At 34.5% G+C, this 25,411-nt stretch overlaps 1 protein-coding gene across 2 annotated transcripts in view; it reads right to left on the reverse strand.

The window, feature by feature from the left end:
- Positions 1–538: 538 nt before the first annotated feature.
- Positions 539–25,411, reverse strand: part of CHIC2 (cysteine rich hydrophobic domain 2) — a 55,189-nt gene continuing 30,316 nt past the window's right edge. The window contains exons 4-7 of one of the 2 annotated variants that reach the window (XR_008912870.1): positions 17,566–17,671; positions 12,302–12,358; positions 12,076–12,135; positions 539–6,134 (exon numbers count right to left, since the gene is read on the reverse strand). Coding sequence is in view for 1 of the 2 variants with exons in the window: in XM_001363357.5 (XP_001363394.1) it covers positions 6,084–6,134; positions 12,076–12,135; positions 12,302–12,358 (168 nt within the window). In the remaining variant the exon portion in view is untranslated. The remainder of the gene's footprint in view (positions 6,135–12,075; positions 12,136–12,301; positions 12,359–17,565; positions 17,672–25,411) is intronic. The other variant, XM_001363357.5, reaches the window with a different exon arrangement.

Here is a 25,411-nt window from a genome sequence, read left to right on the forward strand (position 1 = left end):
TCAGTGTTGGAGCAAGGACCCAAACACAGAATCTCTACTTTCTTTAAAAAAAAAAGAAAAAGAGGACAGACAGATGGTTCAATGGATTGAATGCCAGTGCCTAGAGACAAGAGGTCCTGGGTTCAATTATGACCTGAGTCACAACTCCCATTGCCTACCCCCTAACCCACCAGGGGGTGGGGGTGGGGGATGGATAAGAAGTTAACCCTAAATTTCAAAGCATTTTATTTTTAAGTAGACATAACATGACACAAAGGAATTTTATTTCAGAATTCAAAGAATATTAAAGCTAGGAGACCTCAGAGATAGCAGGAAGCCCAATCCTTTCACTTTCCTGATGAAGAAACTGAGGCCCAGAAGTTAAACAACTTGCCCACACACTACAACTGAAATTCCTACATTCTAAGTCCAATTTTCTATTCAGTTATAATTATGCAAGTTCAACCAGATCTGTATATAAAGGGTCTTACTTTGATTACCATAACATAAACAAAGTAGCATTCTAGCCACATACAGCAAGTTTACCCAACTCGGAAAATGCAGGTGTAAACTTAAAACCTTTATTTCCTGGTCAATTCAATGAGGTTTGTGTTGACATGATACATATAAATGCTTTACTACTACTGAAACATTCCTCTTAGAAAACAATGTTACTTTCACATAGAACATAACAAATACTAACAAAATATTGGTTCACATAATACTATGAGGTAGGTATATCTTTGTTTTGTAGATAGAGCAACTAGCCAAGACCAAGTAACTCAGTCTCACAAGGTTAGCAGACAATTATGAAACACATGTCAACTCCTGACCTCCAGTGTTTGGTTTAGCATAAGAAACTTGTGATTTAATTTCCTATTTTGTAAAAAATCTTTATGATCAAGAAAATTTTGAAACCTCTGATATAACTTTCTAAACCAAACCATATAACACCTTCCCGTGTTCTAGCATATAATACTTAATGATACATAGCTGAACTCTACATTACATAGCATGATGTAAGCCTGAAAATATGTAACTTTATAGGTATTAAGTATATGGAAAGTAGGAAAAAAGAAACAAGCATTGGTAATCTCATTCATCTTCATAAATGTATTCAGGCTCAAAATATTATAATAGAACAACCTTAAGCACATGAAAAAGTGCTCTACATCTCTTATAATCAGAGAGATGCAAATCAAAACAACTCTGAGGTATCACCTCACACCTAGCAGATTGGCTAACATGACAGCAGAGTAAAATAATGAATGCTGGAGGGGATGTGGCAAAGTAGGGACATTAATGCATTGCTGGTGGAGTTGTGAATTGATCCAACCATTCTGGAGGGCAATTTGGAACTATGCCCAAAGGGTGATAAAAGACTGCCTGCCTGCCCTTTGATCCAGCCATAGCACTGCTGGGTTTGTACCCCAAAGAGATAATAAGGGAAAAGACTTGTACAAGAATATTCATAGCTACACTCTTTGTGGTGGCCAAAAATTGGGAAACGAGGGGATGCCCATCAATTGGGGAATGGCTGAACAAATTGTGGTATATGTTGGTGATGGAATACTATTGTGCTCAAAGGAATAATAAAGTGGAGGAATTCCATGGAGTCTGGAACAACCTCCAGGAAGTGATGCAGAGCGAGAGGAGCAGAACCAGGAAAACATTGTACACAGAGACTGATACATTGTGGTACAATCGAAGGTAATGGACTTTTCCATTAGGGTCAATGCAATGTCTCTGAACAATCTGCAGGGATCTAAAAAACACTATCCACAAGCAGAGGATAAACTGTGGGAGTAAAAACACCGATGAAAAGCAACTGCTTGACTACAGGGGCTGAGAGGAAATGACTGAGGAGAGACTCTAAATGAACACTCTAGTGCAAACACCAACAACATGGAAATGGGTTCGAACCAAGAACACATGTGAAACCCAGTGGAATTGTGCGCTGGCTATGGGAGAAGTGGTGGGAGGGGGGATGTGGAGGAAAAGATAATGATCATTGTTTCCAATGAATAATGTTTGTAAATAACCAAATAAAATAATGTTTAAAAAGTAAAAAAAAAACATATTCACAAAATACTATGGTGCTAAAAGATGGAAGAAGAGAACAGAAAAGGAGTGGGTTCTAATGGGGGAGAGGGACTTCTCTATTCTAGTACTTTTGCTAGCACCTGTCCTAATTTCAGTCTCTCTTCCTAAAGTCTCCTGAGACAACTAAGCCTCACATCATAAAACAAGGCAAAAGGATTTGAGTACCAGTTCCATTTTGTCCTATTTTCTTGTTCTTTTGTTCCTCATGGAAGGATATTTTTAATGTTTTCTTTGTGATAATAAACAGTTTCTAAGGGGAATATGAAATAATTAAAATGTTACATGAACAGCTAAGGGGTCAGAGGGTGGTAGCAATGTTAGAAAGGAAGAAAACACTAGGCTAAATATATGTATAAAATAAAGACTGAGTACAAGCTTTGAAACTGGTGCTAGGCATGAGAGTTGGAACTACAGTTGGTGGCAACCGAGATGAGGCAAGAGTGACATCCTCCCATTAATACAAACAAATTAGCAATTCATTTGAGCTAATAAGTTCCTCTTTTAGAAATGCAAATATCCCCAAAGAAGGCAGAACCTATCAATGATTCCTCCCACTCACCCCTAAATAATCAAATAGCCTAATACTAAGTTAAGAAGCAGGAAATAAAGAGCCTTGCTTTAAGAAAATAGGAAAGGAAGAAGAGATAATTTGTGTACTTGGAGGAAAGGCAGGCCCAAAGGAGGTAGGCTGTCTTATTTGAAAAGAAAAGAACATGGGAGGTCTAGATAGCCAGGGACAGAAAGGGAAAGGGTATAGAAATAGAGGTGGGAGGGCAACAAAAACAAACTTTGCAATTCTGCCTTAAGGTAGCCTATGTGCTCCTGAAAACCTCAAGATATAATGGGACAGATGAGTTAATATTTAAAGAAACAACCTGAAACACTCCACAAATAACACTAATAAAATAGTAAAAAATAATAAAATAATAAAAAACTTTGCTAGCATCTTCTGGTTCTTCCTGAACTATAATTCTTCAGTAACATGGGTAAACTAATGATAAAAGGAAGCCTTTGGTTACTACTATACTGGTTTTGTGGGCATAACTATTTGGAAATATAAACAGGAGTTTTGCTTAACAGAATAAAAGTAGTCATTACTAGTTTTCTTAAAGTATAAACATAGTAATACAATGACCATTTCCTAACTTAAGAGTATAATTTTGGGGGGAGTAAACTATCTTACAAGACAGTAAACTGTCTTACAAGCTAACCATATAATTTCAGACTAACTATGGTTTTTATTAATAAATGAATCATATTTTGCATAGTTGAGTTTCCAGGAACATAATTTTACCAACAATATCCAATCCATGGAATAGCAAACCATATTATAACATGGTTTTATTCTACATTTAAATACCACCAAATGTTTCTTTCTTTACAAGAATAGTGAATTATTTCCAAAACCACAAATGATATGCAAATTATTCACTAAGTCTATCTATGTAAGAATCTACACACTCATTGAGGTTTTTACAAATAACCCACTTTGCCAATATACCCTGCCAGTATAAAAATAATATGGCTCAGAACTGATGGGAGCTATAGAACTGCCATTTTGAGTGTTTCCTTCAGTCCAATCTATACATAAAAGTATCTCTGACATTTGCAATTTCCAGTAATGTGGCCACTCAAATCCATAGTCTGTAAAAAAGAGTAACCCAGTTACACTGGGGGACACTAATGAAAACCAAAGCACGAAAACCTAACTGTTCAAGGCATAATTGGCTCATGGTAGTGCCGGCATATTAAGCATTCATGGTTCTTTTCCAGATACACATTGAAAGTCTAAGAGTGCACATTCCCAGAGAATCTCTTTAAGCAAATGACACACTTCTCCATTTAATTAAAAAGAGAATTAGAAAGGCTTTAAAAGGACCCTATACTCAGCACTACCATCCATAGTAAGCTTCATATTCTCTTGTGATTCTATATTAAAAATATACTTTTTAAATGCCCCACATCTTTTTTTGATGAAGGCTGAGTAAAAGAAAAATTAAAGATAGGAAGGGGGGAAAATATAAATGTACATTTTTGTTTTCTTATCAGGTTCAGCTCTTTTTATGACACCAAGGGGGACACACCTACACATGCAAGATAAAGTACCACATTTAGAGACAGAACATTCTACTGCATCATCTAACTTTAAACAAGCAGCCTACCTTTCCTCTGGTTTTAAACCCTGAGGCAGATATGATTTCTCTATACAACATTCTTTTACACTAAACCCAATAAGGAATATTACAGTGTGGTTCTGAATAGCATAACATTTTAATTGCACTATTCAAAGGGCAGCAAAACATACCCTAGATACAAGCTAAGTGAGGTGAAACATGTGATTGGGCTCTGTAATTTGAGCTCTTCAGAAGAAACGTTAATCATTCTTTTTAAATTGTTACTATTATTTTGGGCACCAAAGGTAAACAATTCTTAGGGGAAAAAATGACAAACTATTCATACAGTTCCTGATGTCAAGTATAAAATGACATCCAACCATTTTAGAGAATACAGTACTGTGGAGAAATACACAGAACACCTAAAAAATACAGATGTATAAATTAATGAAACTGGTATTTAAAAGATTTAATACAAGGAGGAAGGTATTTTATAGTGGTACCAATTCTTAATACAAATTATTAATCAGAGTATATAGTTTTCAAAATTATTCACATTATTGCTCGATACCACAGCTGTATGGAACAAGTTTTTAACATACATTAAAATTTGTATAGTTCCAGGCTTATAAAAAGAACAAAAACTTACATATATACAACTGAAAAAAAATTTTAATTTTAAATGCATGAAGGGTATGTACAAACAAAAGGGAAAAAAATGCTATAATGAATATAACTGGCCTGACTCAAAAAATAGGTAACATCCCCATTTTAAAAAAAAAAAAGTCTTAAATAATTGTGCAGAGAATTAAGTCATTCTAATGGATTAAAATTTTAAAAGAACTCACCACCATGTATACAGATTATCTTCTCCATATCTTAAAGTTCTCACTATTGTCCTATAAATCCTGTTTTGAATATCCTTTGGAGATTAGATGACTGCCTATATTTGTTGCCATTACTCAATTTTTCATGGCTATTTTTAAGATTATCCAAACTAGGAATGCAAATAGGATAGCATGGAAAATGTGTCCCTTAGACAAATACTAAAAATGAATATTTCTGCACCTTTGCACATATAATTTGGTAAACAATAAAAAATAACCCAAGTAAGGCCATCATTAAAGATATAACCTTGAATAAAGATATATGTAAGTTGTGATGCTACTATGTCTTCTGTGATCCTGAGCTCTAGTAACCATTAGATGCATGCATACCTTTAATCGATTCTCCTACTCTAGACAAAATAATTCAATGTCTGTTTTAACAACATTGAACACAGAATATTTTCAGAACTATTTGATATGATTTATCCATGTGAATGAACACAGATATGCCTACTTGGAATAGAGGTGAGGACTAGGAGCTGGATTTGGGGAATGGGGATTTAAATCCAAAAAAGACTAGTACAGAAAATTCACTATTTCAAAAAGGGAATACCTTGATTAAATTAAGAAATAAAAAATATAAAATAAAGTATGTCTACTGGAAATGATACACACAGAGTCACAGAAAGTGTGTTTATGTTAAAAGAATTTACAATGAAAAGATCATGAATCTTAAGTTAAAAATTTAAAAAAAAAAAAGGCCTGGTCATTTTTAGGCTGTGTTCAAATGTATTTTTTTGATAATACAAAAAAAAAGCAATCTTTGAAAATCAAGATACAGTAACAGAAAAAAGCACAATAACTTAATTATTTAACATCTGTATGAAATAACTGTTGCAAAGTCTGACAAAAATGCACACTTAGAACATGCGGTTATTAAAAAAAAAAAACACCACAAGATTCTGTAGAACCAATGCTATGTCACCACCAGGAGAGCACCAAGCAAGGCACCATTGGAAAGACAACATACTTGGATAAGTCTCTATAAATAAAGCAAATGCTAATCTGGTCGAAAAATCGGTGTCTTTGGTAAAAATTCTATGAGGATGACCTGTTAAAAAAAAAAAAGAAGACAAAATTAAACAAATTTGACCCAAACAAAATGTTAGCACTTTTCTATCATTTGAAAAGATTGTTAAGAATATAATCACAAACACTCCTATCACCACTACTGAGCATTCAAACAGTCTTTCTCTGGGAAATCCATAGAAATTATTTACAAATACTACCATAAAAATTATCTTTATTATTTTCTCTATATCTCTACCAAACAGGGTTTAACTCAGTTTTAGACATTCTAAACAAAAGGATCAAAGAGGCAAGAGACCAAACTAAGGTGTGAAGGAATGGCCTAGCTAGCATGTACCTACCTAATTACACTACTGGTCAGATATCTCTTTTGGGTGCCTAGTTTATATACCCTTTACTTTTGCTCTCTACTCTTGATCAAAGTGTAAATAAGTAATTCCCCTTTCTCCTAATTTCAATCAAGACTAAGCTAAATTTTTTCAGAAGAGTTACTAGAAATTTTGGCAGGTAATGGGAATACAGTAAATCAAAGCATAGAAAAGTTATTCAGAACGCAGATTTCTAATCCCTAATGCCTAGCCAAAGATTAGCATGACTGGCACAAATTATGAAACACCAAGTCCTTTTTCCTTGCATCTCACTTTAACCCTATTTAAAGTTGATAAGATGCTCAAACCTCAAGTTGGATAGAAATTTGCATTTCAAGTCTAGTGAAGGAGATGCTTCAATCCTTTCCAAAATCAGTTTCCAGAATTTGTCTGTAGTCTAGATACCCTAACCTTGGCCTAACTGCACTACCACTCTAGTAACTACATTGGCCCTCTCAGATTTTGTCCCCCTAGCCAGTCCTGTAATAAAATCACCCAAATATACCTCTCCTGATTCCAGTTACCCTGCACTGAATTTCTAAATGGCTCTTTTGCCTCTTTGCTCTAAGATCTCCATGGCTCCAAATCTTTAAAAGCTGTCCATTTTCTCTAACTTGCTGGGTTTGATCAAAACATATCATTAGCTCATTAGTTGTTCTATTAGTGGTTCTATCTTTTGGTGACAGTAGGCTTTTCTCTATCTGTCTTAGTGGGCTATCCAGTCTTGCTTGCATTATCAATAATGTAATCTTGATGAAATACACCATCTTGCTCAGGAGCCGAATTTACATCATTCAGGTCCCTCAAATGGCTAAAATCGGATTCTGTATCTTTCTGGAAGAAGTTAGGTGGCATAGTAGATATGCTAGGCCTGGAATCAAGAAGGCCCGAGTCCAAATCTAACCTGAGACACTTAACTAATAGTATGTTCCTGAGCAAATCACTTAACTTGTCTGTTTCCTCAATTATGAAATAGGGATAACAAGAATACCAGCACTTCATAAGGTTGTTTGGAAAGATCAAGTAAGTAAGATCTTTGATAGAAGAGATTAGCACAATTCCTGGCACAAAGTAGCTAATAATAAATAATAGCCATCTCTTATAATCAGAGAGATGCAAATCAAAACAACTCTGAGGTATCACCTCACACCTAGCAGATTGGCTAACATAACAGCAAAGGAAAGTAATGAATGCTGGAGGGGATGTGGCAAAGCAGGGACATTAATTCATTGCTGGTGGAGTTGTGAACTGATCCAACCATTCTGGAGGGCAATTTGGAACTATGCCCAAAGGGTGACAAAAGAATATCTACCCTTTGACCCAGCCATAGCACTGCTGGGTCTGTACCCCAAAGAGATAATGGACACAAAGACTTGTACAAAAATATTCATAGCTGCGCTCTTTGTGGTGGCCCAAAACTGGAAAACGAGGGGATGCCCATCAATTGGGGAATGGCTGAACAAACTGTGGTATATGTTGGTGATGGAGTACTATTGTGCTAAAAGGAATAATAAAGTGGAGAAGTTCCATGGAGACTGGAACAACCTCCAGGAAGTGATGCAGAGCGAGAGGAGCAGAACCAGGAGAACATTGTACACAGAGACTAATACACTGTGGTATAATCGAACGTAATGGACTTCTCCATTAGTAGTGGTGTAACGTCCCTGAACAACTTGCAGGGATCCAGGAGAAAAAAACACCATTCATAAGCAAAGGATAAACTATGGGAGTGGAAACACCGAGAAAAAGCAACTGCCTGAATACAGAGGTTGGGGGGACATGACAGAGGATAGACTCTAAATGAACACTCTAATGCAAATACTATCAACAAAGCAATGGGTTCAAATCAAGAAAACATCTAATGCCCAGTGGACTTACGAGTCGGCTATGGTGGGTAGGGGGGAGGAAAAGAAAATGATCTATGTCTTTAACGAATAATGCTTGGAAATGATCAAATAAAATATATTAAAAAAAATAAATAAATAAATAAATAAATAATAGCCAAATGAATGCCACAGCAAGACTAGAATCCAGAACTCCTAATTTTTATTCTAGCATTGGATTTAATAGATATTATGAATTGTTTTTATCTTTAGACAATTATGATCCTATGATGAGAAAAGAAAAATGCTGAGGAAATAATAAAAGAGAAAGAACAAGGAAGCCCCAAATGATAAAAGATGGTACATAATTAAGAGCTTTGAATAGAAGTCACAAGGCTCACAAGTAATTCCTAAGGTTTAAATCTATGCAAATTTAAAATTCTTCATGTTTACCCAAGAATTTTAATAATAATGACTCAAAGAATATAATGATTCCTCTCTTCAAGAAGAAGCAATAGAATAGAAAGACAAGTGTCTAAGGGACCTAGGCACAGTTCTACCACTTACAAGATGTATTATCATAGGCACTTAGTTTCCTAAATTTCTTTGCCTAAAAAAAAGAGGGAACTATGCAAAGTTTCTTTAAAATGATCTTTTATTTCTAAAAACCTGGTATCCAATATTTTTATTCTCAAATAGTAAGGTGGTTTTTTTTTGCTTTTGAACTATGTATTTTTGCCAGGGGCAAAATTCTATGGCATGTTCAACGGCTCCTAGTAGACTGAATTCTACAAGGGCAAAAGGCATTACATTAGGCAATTAAATAAAGCAATTTACCAAAAATTTGTGATTTCCTTGGTCCACAAAGATTGCAAACCTAACAGTAATTTAGTAGACATGTCTTAAAGATTATCTGAGACTCAGAGACGTAAAATGGTTATCCAAAGTCACAGAGCTAATAAATGTCAGAGATATGATTTGAAACCAGGTTATCTTAACTCTATAAGTCCAACACCAAGACCATCATGTTGTTCCTCATATCTCAATAAATATTAAAGACCTATTACTTCCATTCAAAGACATCCTGCTAAGTGCTAAGTGAGGATATAAAAATAGAACTATTTAGTCATCACTTAACAAACATTTGTGGAACTAAATGACAAAGAATGCTAAAGCATAATCTCTGTTCAGATCTAACATTTGTTATATCATACACATTATGAAATTTAACATTATATATTACATATATCAAAAAGAAAGCCAGTTCTTGTCTTCTTAGGTATTACTAATTTTTTGAGAAAACATTTTTATGAGTATTATTCTTTGACAATCTATGTGGTCTCTTATTTTTTGCCATGTAGTTATTATATTCCAATGATCTGTTATCTCACCTACGTGTATTTTCTTTCTACCAGAAAAGGTTGTAAAGCTCTTTGTAAATTAGTAGTTTAATGAAATGCTATGCTCCCTACCTACCCAAATCAAGCATCATCTGGTGTCAAACCTCAAAATGAGCTTCTCCAAGTTAAATGAGGCTATCTTCAGACAACAGACATATAGAAGCAATATTCAAAACCTTTTCAAGGTCATATGGGGATCATCACAAATCATTTTTTACTGGCAAAGTTTTTGAAAATTTGGAGTCATATCTATGCTATCATGGCACCAAAGCCATTAAAATCCATTAGATAAAGCACTGCATTTCAAGATAGAATATAAAGTTAAATTAGATTTTCCCTAAAATTCCACTAGTATTCAAAATATGACTAGAATCCTTCTTTCCTCTCACTGAAATATTGTTCAAAATTACCAAAGTTGTGCTTAAAAGGAATTTTTAGCAAAAACATGTAATATTAACTAAAGAAAAGGCAGTATCTTCTTAATGGAGCACTTTAGTAGGAAAACCATCAAAAAAGAATATCTGAGATTACATATTTCCCCTCCAATCCTTAAAAATACATAAATTAAGACCCTTTGGTAAAAAATACAAAACTATTTAAATTTTTTAATTCAATCTTCTCATAGGTAAACATACTGTTATTACAAAGTATATTAGCTAACTTTATTAGTCTCTTACTGTTCTAAATAAAAAGTGTATGTAAGCATAGTAGATACAGAAAAATCTGACATAACTGTTTTTAAAAAACCTTTGATAATACACAACTGAGAACATTTTCTAAGATAAACTCCCCAAAAAATCCTATTTTATATGTCTTACTTAACAAAATAATGTCATAAAAACATATGTCAGTGATAAATATATTCACTAAATAGGTGAATTTCATACATATACACCTTGGAAGGATTAAACAGCATTAGCTTAGATGTCTGCTTTTCTCTCTCTGAAGCAAATTCAAGAATGAAAAGAAAACAAAGCTTGAATTTTTAGGTTAGTGGGGAAGTCTGAATTGTCAATGTATTAAATATTTCCATATTCCCAAAACTATACTCCCTAACCTACATTCAAACTGTCCCCTTGGGACAAGGAAAAAAGAAGAAAAGAAATATCATCTAGAGAAGTATTATATGGCTTAAAAAACATATCTATATAAGACTAGCATTTTCACAGGTCAAGCTCAAAACAACTTATTCAGATGTGCTTTTTAAAATAGTTATAGAGAAGTATCATGTGTCTTTCTCATCATCATAAATTAACATGTTTGATATAATAGATAATGATACGAAAAATCTACATTATTCGGTTCACTGAATAGAGCTATTCTGTGGGAAAAAAAGAAGCATTTTTTAAAAGGTCTTTTATGTTTCAGGCTAGAAATAGGACTTGATAGTATGAAAATGGAAGAAAGGGGAAATGCTAACAGAGAAAAGATGATTTTAGGATAATTTCCAACTATTTAAACACTGTTTTAATCAATCTTTTTATAAGCTATCTATGATAGCTGCATTGTTTCAAAGAATAGACAAAATATCATGCAATAAAAGACCAAAGATATGTAAGAAGTACTATGCCAGGTACTTCAGGAAGGTTAATCTTTATTTTCAGCAATTAACCCTTTAATGGGCCTTTCACATCTATCCATAAACCTACACATAAAACATCTAGTTTCAATGGAGTATCATTACCCCAAATTTCCTTAGGTTGTCCATAGATTTTTCAGAAGAACCAAAAATTTCAAACAAATCAAGTTCCCAATGGATGGAGGCAAACTAAATTTCATACCAAATAATTTTTAAAACTTATAGAATTGCAAGATTATACACTAAGAATACACACAAGAAGAACCTCTTTCTCTTTTGCTTACTTTTAAAATGAACTTTAAAAGTAATATTCTAGGAACACAGTGAAAGATACTTTTGAAGACTGTTGAGGTATGGGCAGTTAAAATCTATACAGGCTAAAGGTTTCTTAAGCTCCAGCAGCTTGGTTGAAAGGTCTTCTTCCATACTTGGAGACTTGATTAGCATTATATAAAAAAGCCATATCTGACTTGCTGCGTAACCAAAGTTGTGGTTATTCTTTATACAGCATCTAAAATTTCACACTCCATCAACACACGTTCAGGCTATTTTATCTTGGCAATTAATTTATTATTTTTCAGAACACAGTGAAGCCTTGTTTTCAAGTCATTCATAACTTTATAAATCAGTCTTGCACATGAAACCATGCATCTGTGAACCGTAGAAAATCCTTGCACTCAGGAGATTAAGCTTCTGACACCTTTGCTGATTAATAATCATGAAAAGAATAAGATCAGAAGCAAAATAAATGATCATTTAATAGAGAAACTCACAAAACAGCCCTTTAACTTACATATTCCATCATGTTATTCGTTTCACATTTCCTTTTGCTCAGTCTCCAGTGCAAGCACAACTAGACAAGAACGAGAGTAAAGGAAGAAAAATGAGCTCTATTTTATTGCAGCACACAGAGTAACCCATTTGTCCACCTTTCATATTTTTAGTTCAACAAAAGCATCTGTTTCCATACTGTGCAATTCAGACCCCAACAGTACGAAGCTGCTCCCTGCGGCACTCACCTTGTGGTATAACCTATTGTTTTCCCATTCTAATAACTTCTCAATCGATCTTCGTGTCTGGAAGACAAATGAGAAAAAACTTTACTCTTGACTGGTTTTAGAAAAACTTTCTTTTGCAGCTGCTTTTTGTGTGAAAAGGGGAGAGGTACAGGACAGTGACTAAGTACAGGGTGGTCTATAGCAATATCGAAACTATTTTAGTGATAAATAGTAACAGAAAGGATCTTCTCTGTTAATTTTTTTTTTAACATGAATGTCAAGTGTTTTTAACTACTTGAAACTTTGTGGCCTCTGAATTCATAATATAACCCAAGAATAACTAACATTAAAGTTATCCACCAAATAACATATATTTGAATATACTGCATTCCAATGTCAATTTTAAATATTTAAATGTCAATAAAATAACTCATAAGGTAAAATAAAAATACATTAATATTTAAGAGTCCTATTGAATTATCAGTTTAAAAACTAGCAATTAGTGAATAGTAATAATGTCATCAAATTAGCATCACTATACAATATACTAAAACTGAATTCTGTCTAATAAGGGCCTAAATTGGACTTAGAAAATATAACCTGTAAAGTTTTTGGTTTTGGTTTTTTTAAGGGGATGAGAGAGAGAGAGAGAGAGAGAGAGAGAGAGAGAGAGAGAGAGAGAGAGAGAGAGAGAGAAGAGAGAGAGAGAGAGAGAGAGAGAGAGAGAGAGAGAGAGAGAGAGAGAGAGAGAGAAAGAGAGAGAGAGAGGATCTGCTGATAAAACAACTTCTATTGAAAATTCTATTTTCATTTTCATACCCAAAGTTCAGACTCAGGCCTGTATATTCAGAAACTCTTCATTCAGTTTCATAAAACAGTTTAGAAATTTACTTGACATTTATAGCCACTTTACTACTGCAACAGATAACATGTAGCCCTAAATGTGACCTGCTTAAGAGTATGAATAAAAGAGAGGATAATTCATGGTGCCAGGTGTTAAGATGAGTCTGACACAGCTGCAGGTGCAAAAGGACAGAGAACTGCAGCAGAATCAACCTCAACTTGGTGCAGCTGCAGCTTCTTTACAAGGCAAAGGGAAAAAGCATCTTGCAGTTAATATTCCAAAACAACTGAAATGTTATAAACAAATATTAATAAACTAATATAAAAATGTCAAGCAAGGATAATTTGTAAAGTAAAAATTGTTCACATCAAAACCTTGTTAAATCTCTATCGTACAATCTAATATTGATATTTATTTAAAGCACCTACTGCTAATCTGGATGCCATACATACTACATTTTCCATTTTAAATGTGCTTAAGACTGTTCTATAGTCACATAGATGCCAATTATAATTCATTATTATCTATGAATTGCCACTATTGGCCTAAGTTCCTAAATTCTGCCATAAAAGCAGAAACTCAAGTAACTTTCTAGGTAGCAGTGTGTCAATGACTAATTTATTGCATTACTTTTTTTTTTTAACATAGTCTTTTGGGCAAGAATTTTTTAAAAAAACAGTGCCCTTGTTAACAATGATCAGCAGACCTCACTTGTTTCTTTGTAAAGATAGCCTTTTAGAGACTGCTCTCCTTTTAAATGAAAATAGGGCAGCAGTTATGGTCACACTTTTTGTTAATTTAGTTGCCAGTCAGCTCCAAATCAAAAGAAAATAAGGCTGCAGAGTGTAATTAACATTCAGTTCAGTCGTTTTGTCCCTTGTCTAGCCCCCAAGCTTTGTTAAAATTGCCATCTGAATGCTGAAGGCTGTAGGGAAATCGATTTGATTCTAATCGCACCATGAAAAGAACATGATCTAACTGCTTTCAGCCCTCCGTAAATCTGTACTAGGTCTTTAGCACAATGCAACTTCCAATTTAAAAAGCACTGAATGTCTCGTCAATGACTTTGTGAAGAAAAAAGAACAAGGAGCAGACATAAAAATTCCAATAGTTGTTTAAGCATTAAAGTTCATTTGCATCACAGCGAACCTGAAAAGGGCTGACCTCTCAAACCGCCTCTCAGGTCTATGAAGTTGTAGCCTTGACAAGCTCACATTGACAGAGCTCATTGACTCTGAAAGGCTACTCTATCAATGGTGAAAAATGGCAATAGGTTCTACTCTGAGCAGGCATCTGCCTGCCCACCCGCTGCTAAACCAATGGCAAAACTGATTCAAAACCTGAATCTACCTTGTAATCTTCCTTTCTAGGACCTTTTAATAATAGATTAAGATTACTATACAATTTGAGGTTTTAATTTTACTGGTGGTTTGAAAAAAGAGAGGGGAAAGGAGATGAATGGAAAGAAAATCAGGCTCTCTAAGACTACCCTTTTATACCTAATTTTTACAAATAAGGCTTTAAAGCATGAACAAATTAACATGCTACATATATTAAGTATTAAATAAAAAATAAAGTAATCACTATAAATCTGCCCACATAAATTCTATGCCTGGTTAATAATATGCTCTTATGAATCCATAATGATTTCTGATACTTTTAGTACTTACTGTAAATAATATAAAATCTCCATAATCTACATTTGATGATGATTAAAACCAAATGTACAAAATTCAGGTAATTTACATAGGAAATGTCTCTACTTACTATGTTCCTAAATAAAACTTTAATAATATATTTCACTGCAGTAAATATACCTTGGGATGCCTAAGTTTTTTTAATCGAATATTCTGCTAGCCTTTGACAAAATCTAAAAGCAAAATATTTCTGCCAACTTCACAGCCTGGAGTAAAAGCTATGAACTAAGACAGCAACATCCAACCTCTATAGCAAGACTTCTTTCCTACTTGACAGGTGAAAAAAAAAAAAGCACTTGCACGTGCAGCTTAATTAATCACTGCACTTGACATCTCAATGATTTACAGTGAGGAGCAGGTGAGGACATACAAAACCAGAAAAGAACCCTTGATTTGAGTGGAACATTTCTAGCACACTACGATGACAAGCATATAGATACTAGCAGTAGTATTAAAAAAAAAATCCTGTGAGACAAATTATTTGTTAGTAACAACAAAAGCTCAAATTAAAAGAAAAAAGGCTTTAGTTACTAAGAACATTTGTTAATACTCTACAATTATTTTGGTTCACAAAATCAAAATATAGTTTTAAGAATACAATGCCAATTTAGCAGACACTGGAAAAATATAACATTTTTTCACATTCATGACAGCTGTATTTAATTAGGTGTCTTTAATCACTGCAAGAAAGCAGATTATAATTGCACTCAAGAAAAATTATGTGTTTGTGTCCATGGGTTTGTCATATATTTAATCTAATAAAATGTACTACAGTCCTGCCAAATTTCGGGTTTTTTATGACACCAAATAAATCAAATGAAATGTAACTATCAAAAATTGTCCTTGGCTTTTGTTTATATTCATCCCTTTTTCCTATCCCCTAAGAACTTGAATCAAATTAATATACATCTGAAAAAATTTGTCTAGGGTCCATTAATGACAATGAAACCTTAACCATTAATAGAACACTGATCTTTTATGTTCTAGTCCAGTGGATTTCTTAAAATGTCATTTTAATTTTTGAAAAAGAAGTGAATTTAGTGCTTGAGAAAAGCACCAGATTGATAGTCCTGGGAACTAAAATCTTCTATTTAACTGAAAGAACAGTAGAAAAGGCAGTGCAAGCTTCAGTGTAAGCTTCCCCACCGTGCTCCACCAGTCTAGTGCCTTAATCCTTTTTTGTGCTCAAACCCAAGGGGTGAGAGGACAGGTTAGCAGTTTTTAGCATTGAATCTCTAGTCATTCTGCTTAGATGACCAACAAGAGAGTTAATTTTATCATGGGTTCTTGTCCTTTACAAAATGGATCAAGACCACCAACTCACTCCAGAAAACCCAAATAACCTGCCAAGGGTAACAATATTAAGCTTGAAACACATAGCATATTCTTAGAAGCAGAAAATTCTACTACCTGAATAGCCTACCTCCAGCACATAAAAGATCCATTTTACTTTTTGTAGACTTTCATTTATTCTATCTCCTCTATAATCTTTATTTTACTTATTTGTAAATTAAGTCATTTAATTATGATTAAGATAGAGGCAACCAATATGAACCAAAATCCACAGAATAAAATATATCTTAAAAAAAAGAAAAAATCTGAATGTTTTAAATCTAACACTACTAACAATTCTATATTATAAAGTAGAATTTTAGTTTTTTAATTTTCTTCATTTTAATTTCTTTCTCATTTTCTAATGTGTTGGGGAATAGAAAGTTGGGGAAGAATAAATAGCCATATAACCCATAAATGAGGTAATTAGATCATAAACAATTAGGAATTAAAACTATAAAGGAAAATCCTTTCATACATTTCAATAATGTCCTTATTTCTGATTTTCCTAAAGAGGTTATTTCCTAGGAATATACTCCTATGACATCATCCTGATTAGTGCTATGTAGTGATTTATAAGCTATAAACAAACCTTGCCAGTTTCTAAGCCAAACTGCCATAATATACTTCAGCTAACAGTACACAAGTAATAATGTTCCTATCAAACTGCCCCTCAACTTTGATTCACCTAATGTTGTCTTCTTAGAGGACCAAACTGATTATGTTAACCAGGGTATGCCTGTAAACCTTGTCTTTAGATATGTACTCACAAAGCTAGAAAGTATTTGAAGTCACATTTGAACTCGGGTCCCTCTTTACTCCTGGCTGAACAGAAATTCTATGCACTGCAATCTAGGTGCCAAACTGAGGAAGTTCTCTTCTGCAGAAATTGCCCAATTTGAATTTGGGTTTCATCTTCATGGAAGAGTGTGTTTTTCTGTGTGCTAATTGACAAATATTAACCAGTAAACTTTAGGGTTGTTTTAGTGATCTCTCATATACTGATAATATTTATCAAAATTTCTATACTTCTTATACTTTTTAAATTCTGATATCACTGATTATCTTTTATGGATTTAACCATTTATTAAACTGTTTGAAACAAAAAGTGAGAATTGTACCCTCTAATTTGTTCTCAATCAATCTATTACTTTCCTTAAAACAATCCTGAGATAACATAAAGTATTACTATCTCCATTTTATAGATGTTCCCCTACAAGTACAGAGAGTAGTTAATTTATCTTCCCAGGATGACACAGATAATGACTATAAAAACTGAAAGTTAAACCCAGTCTCATATCATGTTATGCTGCCTCTCAATGTGAAATAAAATGTTTATTTTTTTAAACCATTAATTACCATACTTCCCTAAAATTTAATGAAAAGAAGCATCTATTGCAAGTTTATCATACTTAGAAGTTTTGCCTTCAGGGTAGCAAGCTCCTTTCTCCCTCTCCTTTTTCTGAATTGTTTCTCATCTGGTTTTTCTGATTTTTTTTTCCTCTTCTTCCTCTTTTTCTTAAAAAACAAACAAACAAACAAAACTATTTGTTATAAGAGATGGTTCTCTGAAAGGCAGAAAAGGAGCAGTCAGAAGGGGAGGTACTAGGAATGGCAACAGCTGATGTAAAAGGGGAAGCAGCAACAAAGATATGTATTTGGAGAAGAGGCTTGGGTTTGAATCCTTCCTGACACTTGCCAGCTATGTAACCTTCTTAAAAATCACATAAGCTACTTCAACTTCATACTCACTCATCCAAACATCTGATCAGCTGCCAAGTCTTATCAGTTAGATCACAACTTTTCTAGTGCCCATTCCCTTCTCTCTACATATAACCATCTTACACTGGGCCCTTCTCACCTAGGTCTCCCTGGTTCCAATCCATCTTCCACCCAGCTTCCAATTTGATATTTCTAAAGTACAGGTCTGGCCATGCCACTCAAGAAGCAACAATGGATCCTCATTGCCAACAGAATCAAATATAAACTTCCTTGGCATTTAAAGCCTCTCTCAAACTGGTCTCAGTCTGCCATACCAGATTTATTACATATTACTCACTGCTCCCCCAAATTCTTCACTCAAGACAAACAGCCCTGCTTGCTGTTCCTCATACTTGAAGTTAAGTATTCTACCTTGATGCTTTTCCACACATCTGGAATTATATTCCTATTGATATCTACTTCTTGGAATCCCTAGAATTCAGTTCAAATGCTACCTCTTTCAAAGGGTCGTTCTCATTTTGTTAGCTGTCTTTCCCAAGCCTTTTTTCCCCCATCCATTGGCCTAACACAGTAAATTACACATGAAAAATGTTTAATAAGTGCTTTTTAACTGACAATACTACCAATACTAACTCCTTTATTAAAATGATAAAGAATGTAAAGTACTTTCCAATCAGTGAGAATGCAAAGAAAAAGAAAGAAGGAAGAAGGAAGGAAGGAAGGAAGGAAGGAAGGAAGGAAGGAAGGAAGGAAGGAAGGAAGGAAGGAAGGAAGGAAGGAAGGAAGGAAGGAAGGAAGGAAGGAAGGAAGGAAGGAAGGAAGGAAGGAAGGAAGGAAGGAAGGAAGGAAGGAAGGAAGGAAGGAAGGAAGGAAGGAAGGGAGGGAGGGAGGGAGGGAGGGAGGGAGGGAGGGAGGGAGGGAGGGAGGGAGGAGGCGAAAGGGGGTTCTTCTCTGTACTCTGAGATCAACAGGTTTCTATCTGGAGGAAGATAGCATGTTTAATGATAAGTAAGGATTACTATTGACAAAAAGTCATTAGATCTGGCAACTAGACAAGGATTAGATAGATTAGACATCAAAGATAAAAATCTTAAAATGAAAGTAAAATAGGATATCATTCTCTTACACTTATTACCCAATAATTACCTTCCCAAAACAATGAAACAAAGGTCATGTCTGTAAGAAAATACTAAATTGGAGTAGCTAGGTAGCACAGTGGATAGAGCACCAGGCCTAGAATAAGAAAACCATTTCCCTAATAAAATTAGGAGCTGGTTTTATGGGGGAAAATAGCCCTTTGGTAAATCTGATTTTTAAAACAATGTAAGTGGAAAATCAAATTACCAGTATCAAAAATGAAAAAGTTGAATTTGCCATAATGAAAATGAAATAAAAACATGGAAAAACTATTTAAAAATTTAAAAAATCACTCTATGGCAAAAATGAGTAATATAGGTATCAAGTGATAACATTTGTACAACCCAGTGGAATTGCTTGTTGACTGGGGGGCGGGGGGGGGGGGGAAGAGAGAAAGAAAATGAATCATGGAAACATGGAAAAATATTTTTAAATGTAATAAAAGTAAATATTAGGTGTTATTTTGCCAAATTATATACCAATAAATCTAACAATCTAAGTGAAATGGATGAATATTTACAAAAATACAATAAATAGAATAAATCTTAGAAAAAGAAACTAAGCAAGCTATAAATGAGCTCCCTAAGGAAAAAAAAAGAGGAAAAATAACGTGTGTAGTAGATAGAGCACCAGGCCTGGAGTAAGGAAGATTCTTCTTCCTGAGTTCAAATTTGGCCTCAAGACATTCTAGCTGTGTGACCCTGGGCAAGTCACTTAACCCCAATTGCCTAGCTCTTGTCCTTCTGTCTTAAGAGTTATTACTAAGACAGAAAGTAAGGGTTAAAAATAAGAAAATGTTAAATCAAGGACAAATGCACAATGGAAAAGACCTTTTACATAGGGCAAGGGGGTAATCAACATTCCATATATAATTACTAAAAATATCAGCAAACATAAAGCTACAACATAACTAAAAAGTCTATAAAGACTAATACTGTCAGTGTCTGCCAACAGAAACGATATTCTATGTTGAACTATCAAAAGCTTGAAATGAGTGAAATTAATACAACTTATAGTCAAACTAAAATATAGTAAAAAACCTCAATTTTCACAACAACTGATAAGTTGAAAATCATACATTATAGCAAACCCCATTATTTAATAAGTATTTTTATATGAACATCCCTAGGCACTTTACAACTTTTCTTAGGCTTATCAGAGCCACCAGCATCACTACTCTTGTACTTTGGGGCCATTATTAGTATTAATTAAATGAAAAGAAGCACTGCTCTGAGGCAGAAACAACTTGTAACAAGTGAGAACTCCAGACAGGCTAATGCCATAGCTAATGCTTGGTACAAATCAATATAATGACTCACACTACCATTTCTCAGAGTGAGAATGAGTGTGATTCAGTGAACTGATGTGAGATTTTAGCCACTTGGAAAGTGGTACAAATTCAGCATAAATTTTTTATTTTATGTATTTTTCTAATTTTATTTTTTCAATTACAATCACATATACCTGAATTTGAGTATACTGAATTCACATCAAATAAAGTTCTACTGTATTACTCCTAATCCAGTGCTTCACTCTGAAATGGAGATGACCCCCAGACTCCCAAAGGTGATAAACAGCACACCTAAAGCCCTGGCAGCTCCTAGACCAGATTGGAAATCTCTGAACATACCTAATTATGAACCCTAGCCACAGTCTGAAGATCAGCCTAGTTCAGTGACAGCAAACGTTTTAGAGGGACAGATGATGTCAGAAATGTCCTGTGTGAAGAGGGAGAAGAGAGCAACCTGGCTCATGTCCCTCTGGCTTTCTAGTAACAAACTGGTAGACTTTCTGCTGGGGCAACAGCAGACATGCCCATAGAGAGGGCTCTGAGTGCCCCCTCTGGCATGTGTGCTATAGGTTCACCACCACATGCCTAGTTAATATCAAAGTAGCTCATTTACCAAGCTGGCATCAGAGATTAATTTCCCAGCCCCAACAACTCTTCTAAATTATAGAGGTAATACGATTTGCATTAGTGAGAGGAACATTTATACCAACAAAACCACAAATCCCTAAACTACTGAAAAATAATTTTTTTAAATTAAGAATCTGACTTTTAAAAACTGTCCTTCTCCAAGAGTCTGTTTTGTTAGTGCATGACTAGCCTCAAAAACATTCTAACAATATTTTATATACCAGCATTTCATTCTACCTTCTTAAATATAAAAGTAACAGTTACTTAGATGCCTCAATAAAAGCAAGGTGTAAAGGGAGTAGCAACAGATATATTAGTATGGCAGAAAAAGAATTTTAACATAGTAATCACCATTATTCCTCAGGAAAGGTGTGGTTAATTTTCAATATATCCCATGTATAGCTCAATTGTACACAGTTATTTGAGTTGTCTCTCCAAGTAGATTGTAAATTCCTTGAGAATAGTGAAAGGACTAGGTTTCACCACTCAAAAGATAAGTACAATCAGAAGTCTGTTGTCTCTGTTTCTCTTAGGCTAAGAAGGCAAGATGGCTACCTTCAGGCTTAGAGCTCTCAAAAACACAATCTGACTGATGTATATTTATTAACAACAGGTTTAATGAAGTAAAACAACAAGAACTGGGTGAGGGTGGAGGGCCAAAGAGATCCCTAGGCTAATAAAACCAAGTTTACCTCAAAACTAAGAGACTTTCACAAGTTTTGATTCTTTGTCTTCCAAGTTATCTCACAACCTTCCTGACTAAGCTATGTTCCCCAAAATATCCCTATCCTAGCTTCCCTAGCCTATGGCCTTTACAAAATAGTTTTCGGTGAAGGTAACAGATCAAGTTGGCTAGATCAAGATTGGTGACCAAATGGCCTGATCACCAAGAGTGCAGGCTAGTGCCTGTAAAGGTAGCGTAAACAGTTCAGGTCAAGACAAACTGGCTTTCTTTCTCAAAGTGTCACAGGTAGAATTAAACTAGATCAGGAACTGGCTAGTGGGAATATCTCAGGAAGTACAGGAATCAAACACAAGATTACACAGAGAATCACAAGCAGGATCTGAGGGAGACCAGAGTCCAAAAGCTGTGAATTTTCTCACTGCTCCCAAACTGCTCCTTGGGGCTGAATGTTAACCCCCCTACCAGTCCCTCTCTCAGAATTCTGAGAGAGACCCAGGAACATTCTTTTAGCTTCAGCTTAACCTCCTCTCTTTTCCTCTTTTTACATTCTCTTTGGAACTCTTCCCCTTGCATTCCAGACAGGATTTTCTATTTCTCACCCTGCAACTCATTGCACTTTACTTTATCTCTCATTCCTTTCTCTCAGAAGGGTCTGTTTCTGGCTTTTCTATCTCCAATGCTTAGCACAGTGACCAGCACATAGTGAGCTCTTACTAAATGCTTGCTGACTGACTGTTTGCAACAACTCTGAAATGTTACACTCTCCTGGAAACAAAGCAGGAAGAATTGTAAATAAGAGTGAGGATGTCAAGCAAGTTTCTTTTGACCCTAATGTATATAGGTATTTCAGGCTTCCCAGAAATTAAGAAAAAAGTATGTCACAACAGAGCTAGACTCAGAGTCACCAAGATCTGGTTTCAAATACCACTGGCAAATAATGGCTCTACCAGCAGGACACAAAAGCACCACAAATTTTGCATAAGAACTGCTAGATTTATATACTACAAAAATACAAATGCAGAAAATGTATTTCAACCACAAAAAAAAAATTAGTTATACAAACATACAAAAAATAAAAGCAAAACAGATGAAGATCCTTTAAGTTTGTAACAGATTATCAAGCCATGTTCATACTCTGCATAGCAATCCTTTATTGGTCATACACACTAAATAAGTAAAATAAAGTTTTCATATAAACCAATATATATATTCATCACAAGACTTTTTGTGGTATTTGAAAAAGTAGCCAATTTGGAACTATGCCAAAGGGCACTAAAAGACAGCCTGACCTTTGATCCAGCCATAGCACTCCTGGGTTTGTACCCCAAAGAGATTATAAGGAACAAGACTTGCACCAAAATATTCATAGCTGCGTTCTTTGTGGTGGCAAGAAATTGGAAAAATGAGGGGATGCCCTTTGATTGGGGGATGACTGAACAAAATGACCAACAAATATGTTGGTGATAGAATACTATTGTGCTCAAAGGAATAATGAACTGGAGGAATTCCATGGGAACTGGAACAAACTCCAGGAATTGATGCAGAGTGAAAGGAGCAGAACCAGGAGAACATTATACACAGAGGCTGATACACTGTGGTACAATAGAATGTAATGGACTTCTCTACTAGCAACAATGCAATTATCCAGGACAATCCTAAGGGACTTATGAGAAAGAACATGATCTACATTCAGAGGAAGAACTGTGGGAATAAAACACAGAAGAAAAACACTTGATCACATGGGTCAATGGGGATATGATTGGGGACATAGACTAAATGTTCAACCTAGTGCAAATATCAGTAATATGGAAATAGGTCTTGATCAAGGTTAGGGGTAACAGTAAAATCCCCACATGTCAAAAACAATCTATAGGAATATGAAAGAGAACTAAAAAGTAAGGGAGAGGAAGGCAGAGAGAAGAAATGGCCTTTTAGTAGCCAAAACAAATGCTATATGATCTTTGCAATTTGAAAGCCTGCAAAGTACTTTCACTTAGAAACTTTTTGCTCTTATTTTAAACAATTCTGATAATCTTATCCACTTTACTTCCCAGCCCACAGATTATCAACAACAGCAAATTAGAAGACAGAGTGCTACTGGCATACTAAAGTGGCAACAAATGATAGCTGAAACAAAGAAGAGAATTATAAAAACCAGAAGCAAAAACACAAAGATTATGGCAATTCATAAGTCTAGGACTATTCCATCTAGTATAGTTCTATATCCTTCAACAGCCTCTAAAGAGTATGTAATACCTTATTTTCATAATAATTACAGAGTCAATAAAAAATGTTTATATGTCATTCAGTATATGCCACTTAATGAACAGGAAATAAATAATAAATTTTATAAAGACATCCATCAAAAGTATAAACTAATATAAACTATGATGACATTAACTGTTGCTATATGAAAATTTTAAATTAAATTTGCCTTCTGAATCAGCAAAACTCTTCTCTCCCCCTGCCCCACCCCCAATGAAGAACAAACATTAAAAATTGTTTCAAACATATACAGTTGAACAAAATGAATTCTCCATTGGCCATGACAAAAAACCAAATAACCAAAAAACCTATCAAACCCATGTATATAAAAGTATATGTGTATGTGTGCATACATATATAATGCATATGTCTTACTACATACATGCACGTGTCTCATTCTGCACTCAGAGTCTTTCCACTCTTTCACACAGGTAGTAAGATGTTTCACCATTAGTTCTACGGAATCATGGTTGGTCACAACTATTCAGACTTCCTAAGTTTTCAAAGTTGCTTATTTTTTACAATATTGTTGTCATTCTATATAAACTAATTTTCCTGGATCTCTTCACTCAGCATCAGTTCATATAATCCCTCCCAGGTTTCTTTGAAACCATCTCCGTCATCACTTCTTAACAAGATAATTGAACTCCATCACATTTGTAAACCATAATTTGTTCCTCAGTTCCCCAACTGATGGATAACCTGTTTGAAATTCTTTGCCACGTCAGAGAGCTATATTTTTGTACATCCTTTTGGAACTAATCCTTTTCTTAAACTACTCTCAAAATCCCTCTTCATCCTTCCTTCCATTCCTTCCTTATTTGCCTTAAGAATAATATTTCTGTATCCAATTACATATGTGTGTGTACTTCCCTCCTCTCATCAATGAGATGAGTGAGGCTTAGTGTCAGTTGCTTCCCATCCTTTGATTTTATATCCTGATTACCAAATATGTATACATACACACAAATATAATCAAATAAAAATATAAATTTCCCCCAATCTTCACTTCCTCTTTTCTTCTTCAAGTTCCTTCCAGTGTATTCCCCTTCTCTTTTCATTTTTCTCTTAAGATCATCAAGATATAACAGAACCAACCACTCCCAGGTATTTTGTCAAATTAGAAACCTTCTATGACTACTAATGGAAGAGAGGTTCAGAGGGGGCAAATGTATCATCTTAAATTTTATTAAAAATGTAAGCAGTTTATTTCTTAGTCCTTTATTATTCATTCATATTTACTCTATCTTTTTCTTAACTCTGGTATGAAAATTTCAAAGTTTCTACACAAATATAGTCTTTTCATCAGGAATGTTTGGAAGTCCTCTATTTCATTTAAAAGACCATTTTCCCCCCATAGGATTAAATTCCTTTTTGCTGAATTAAGTTTTAGGATAAACTTATCACCTTAGCCTTCTAGAATATCATATTCCAAGCTCACTGCTTAACAGTGTGGTAGCTGTTAAATCATGTGTGATTATTCTGACTGTAGATTCTTTGTATTTGAATTATTCCTTTCTGACAGCTTGCA

The sequence above is a fragment of the Monodelphis domestica genome, chromosome 6 (assembly GCF_027887165.1).
Source record: "Monodelphis domestica isolate mMonDom1 chromosome 6, mMonDom1.pri, whole genome shotgun sequence".
In the NCBI taxonomy this organism is placed as follows: Eukaryota; Metazoa; Chordata; class Mammalia; order Didelphimorphia; family Didelphidae; genus Monodelphis; species Monodelphis domestica.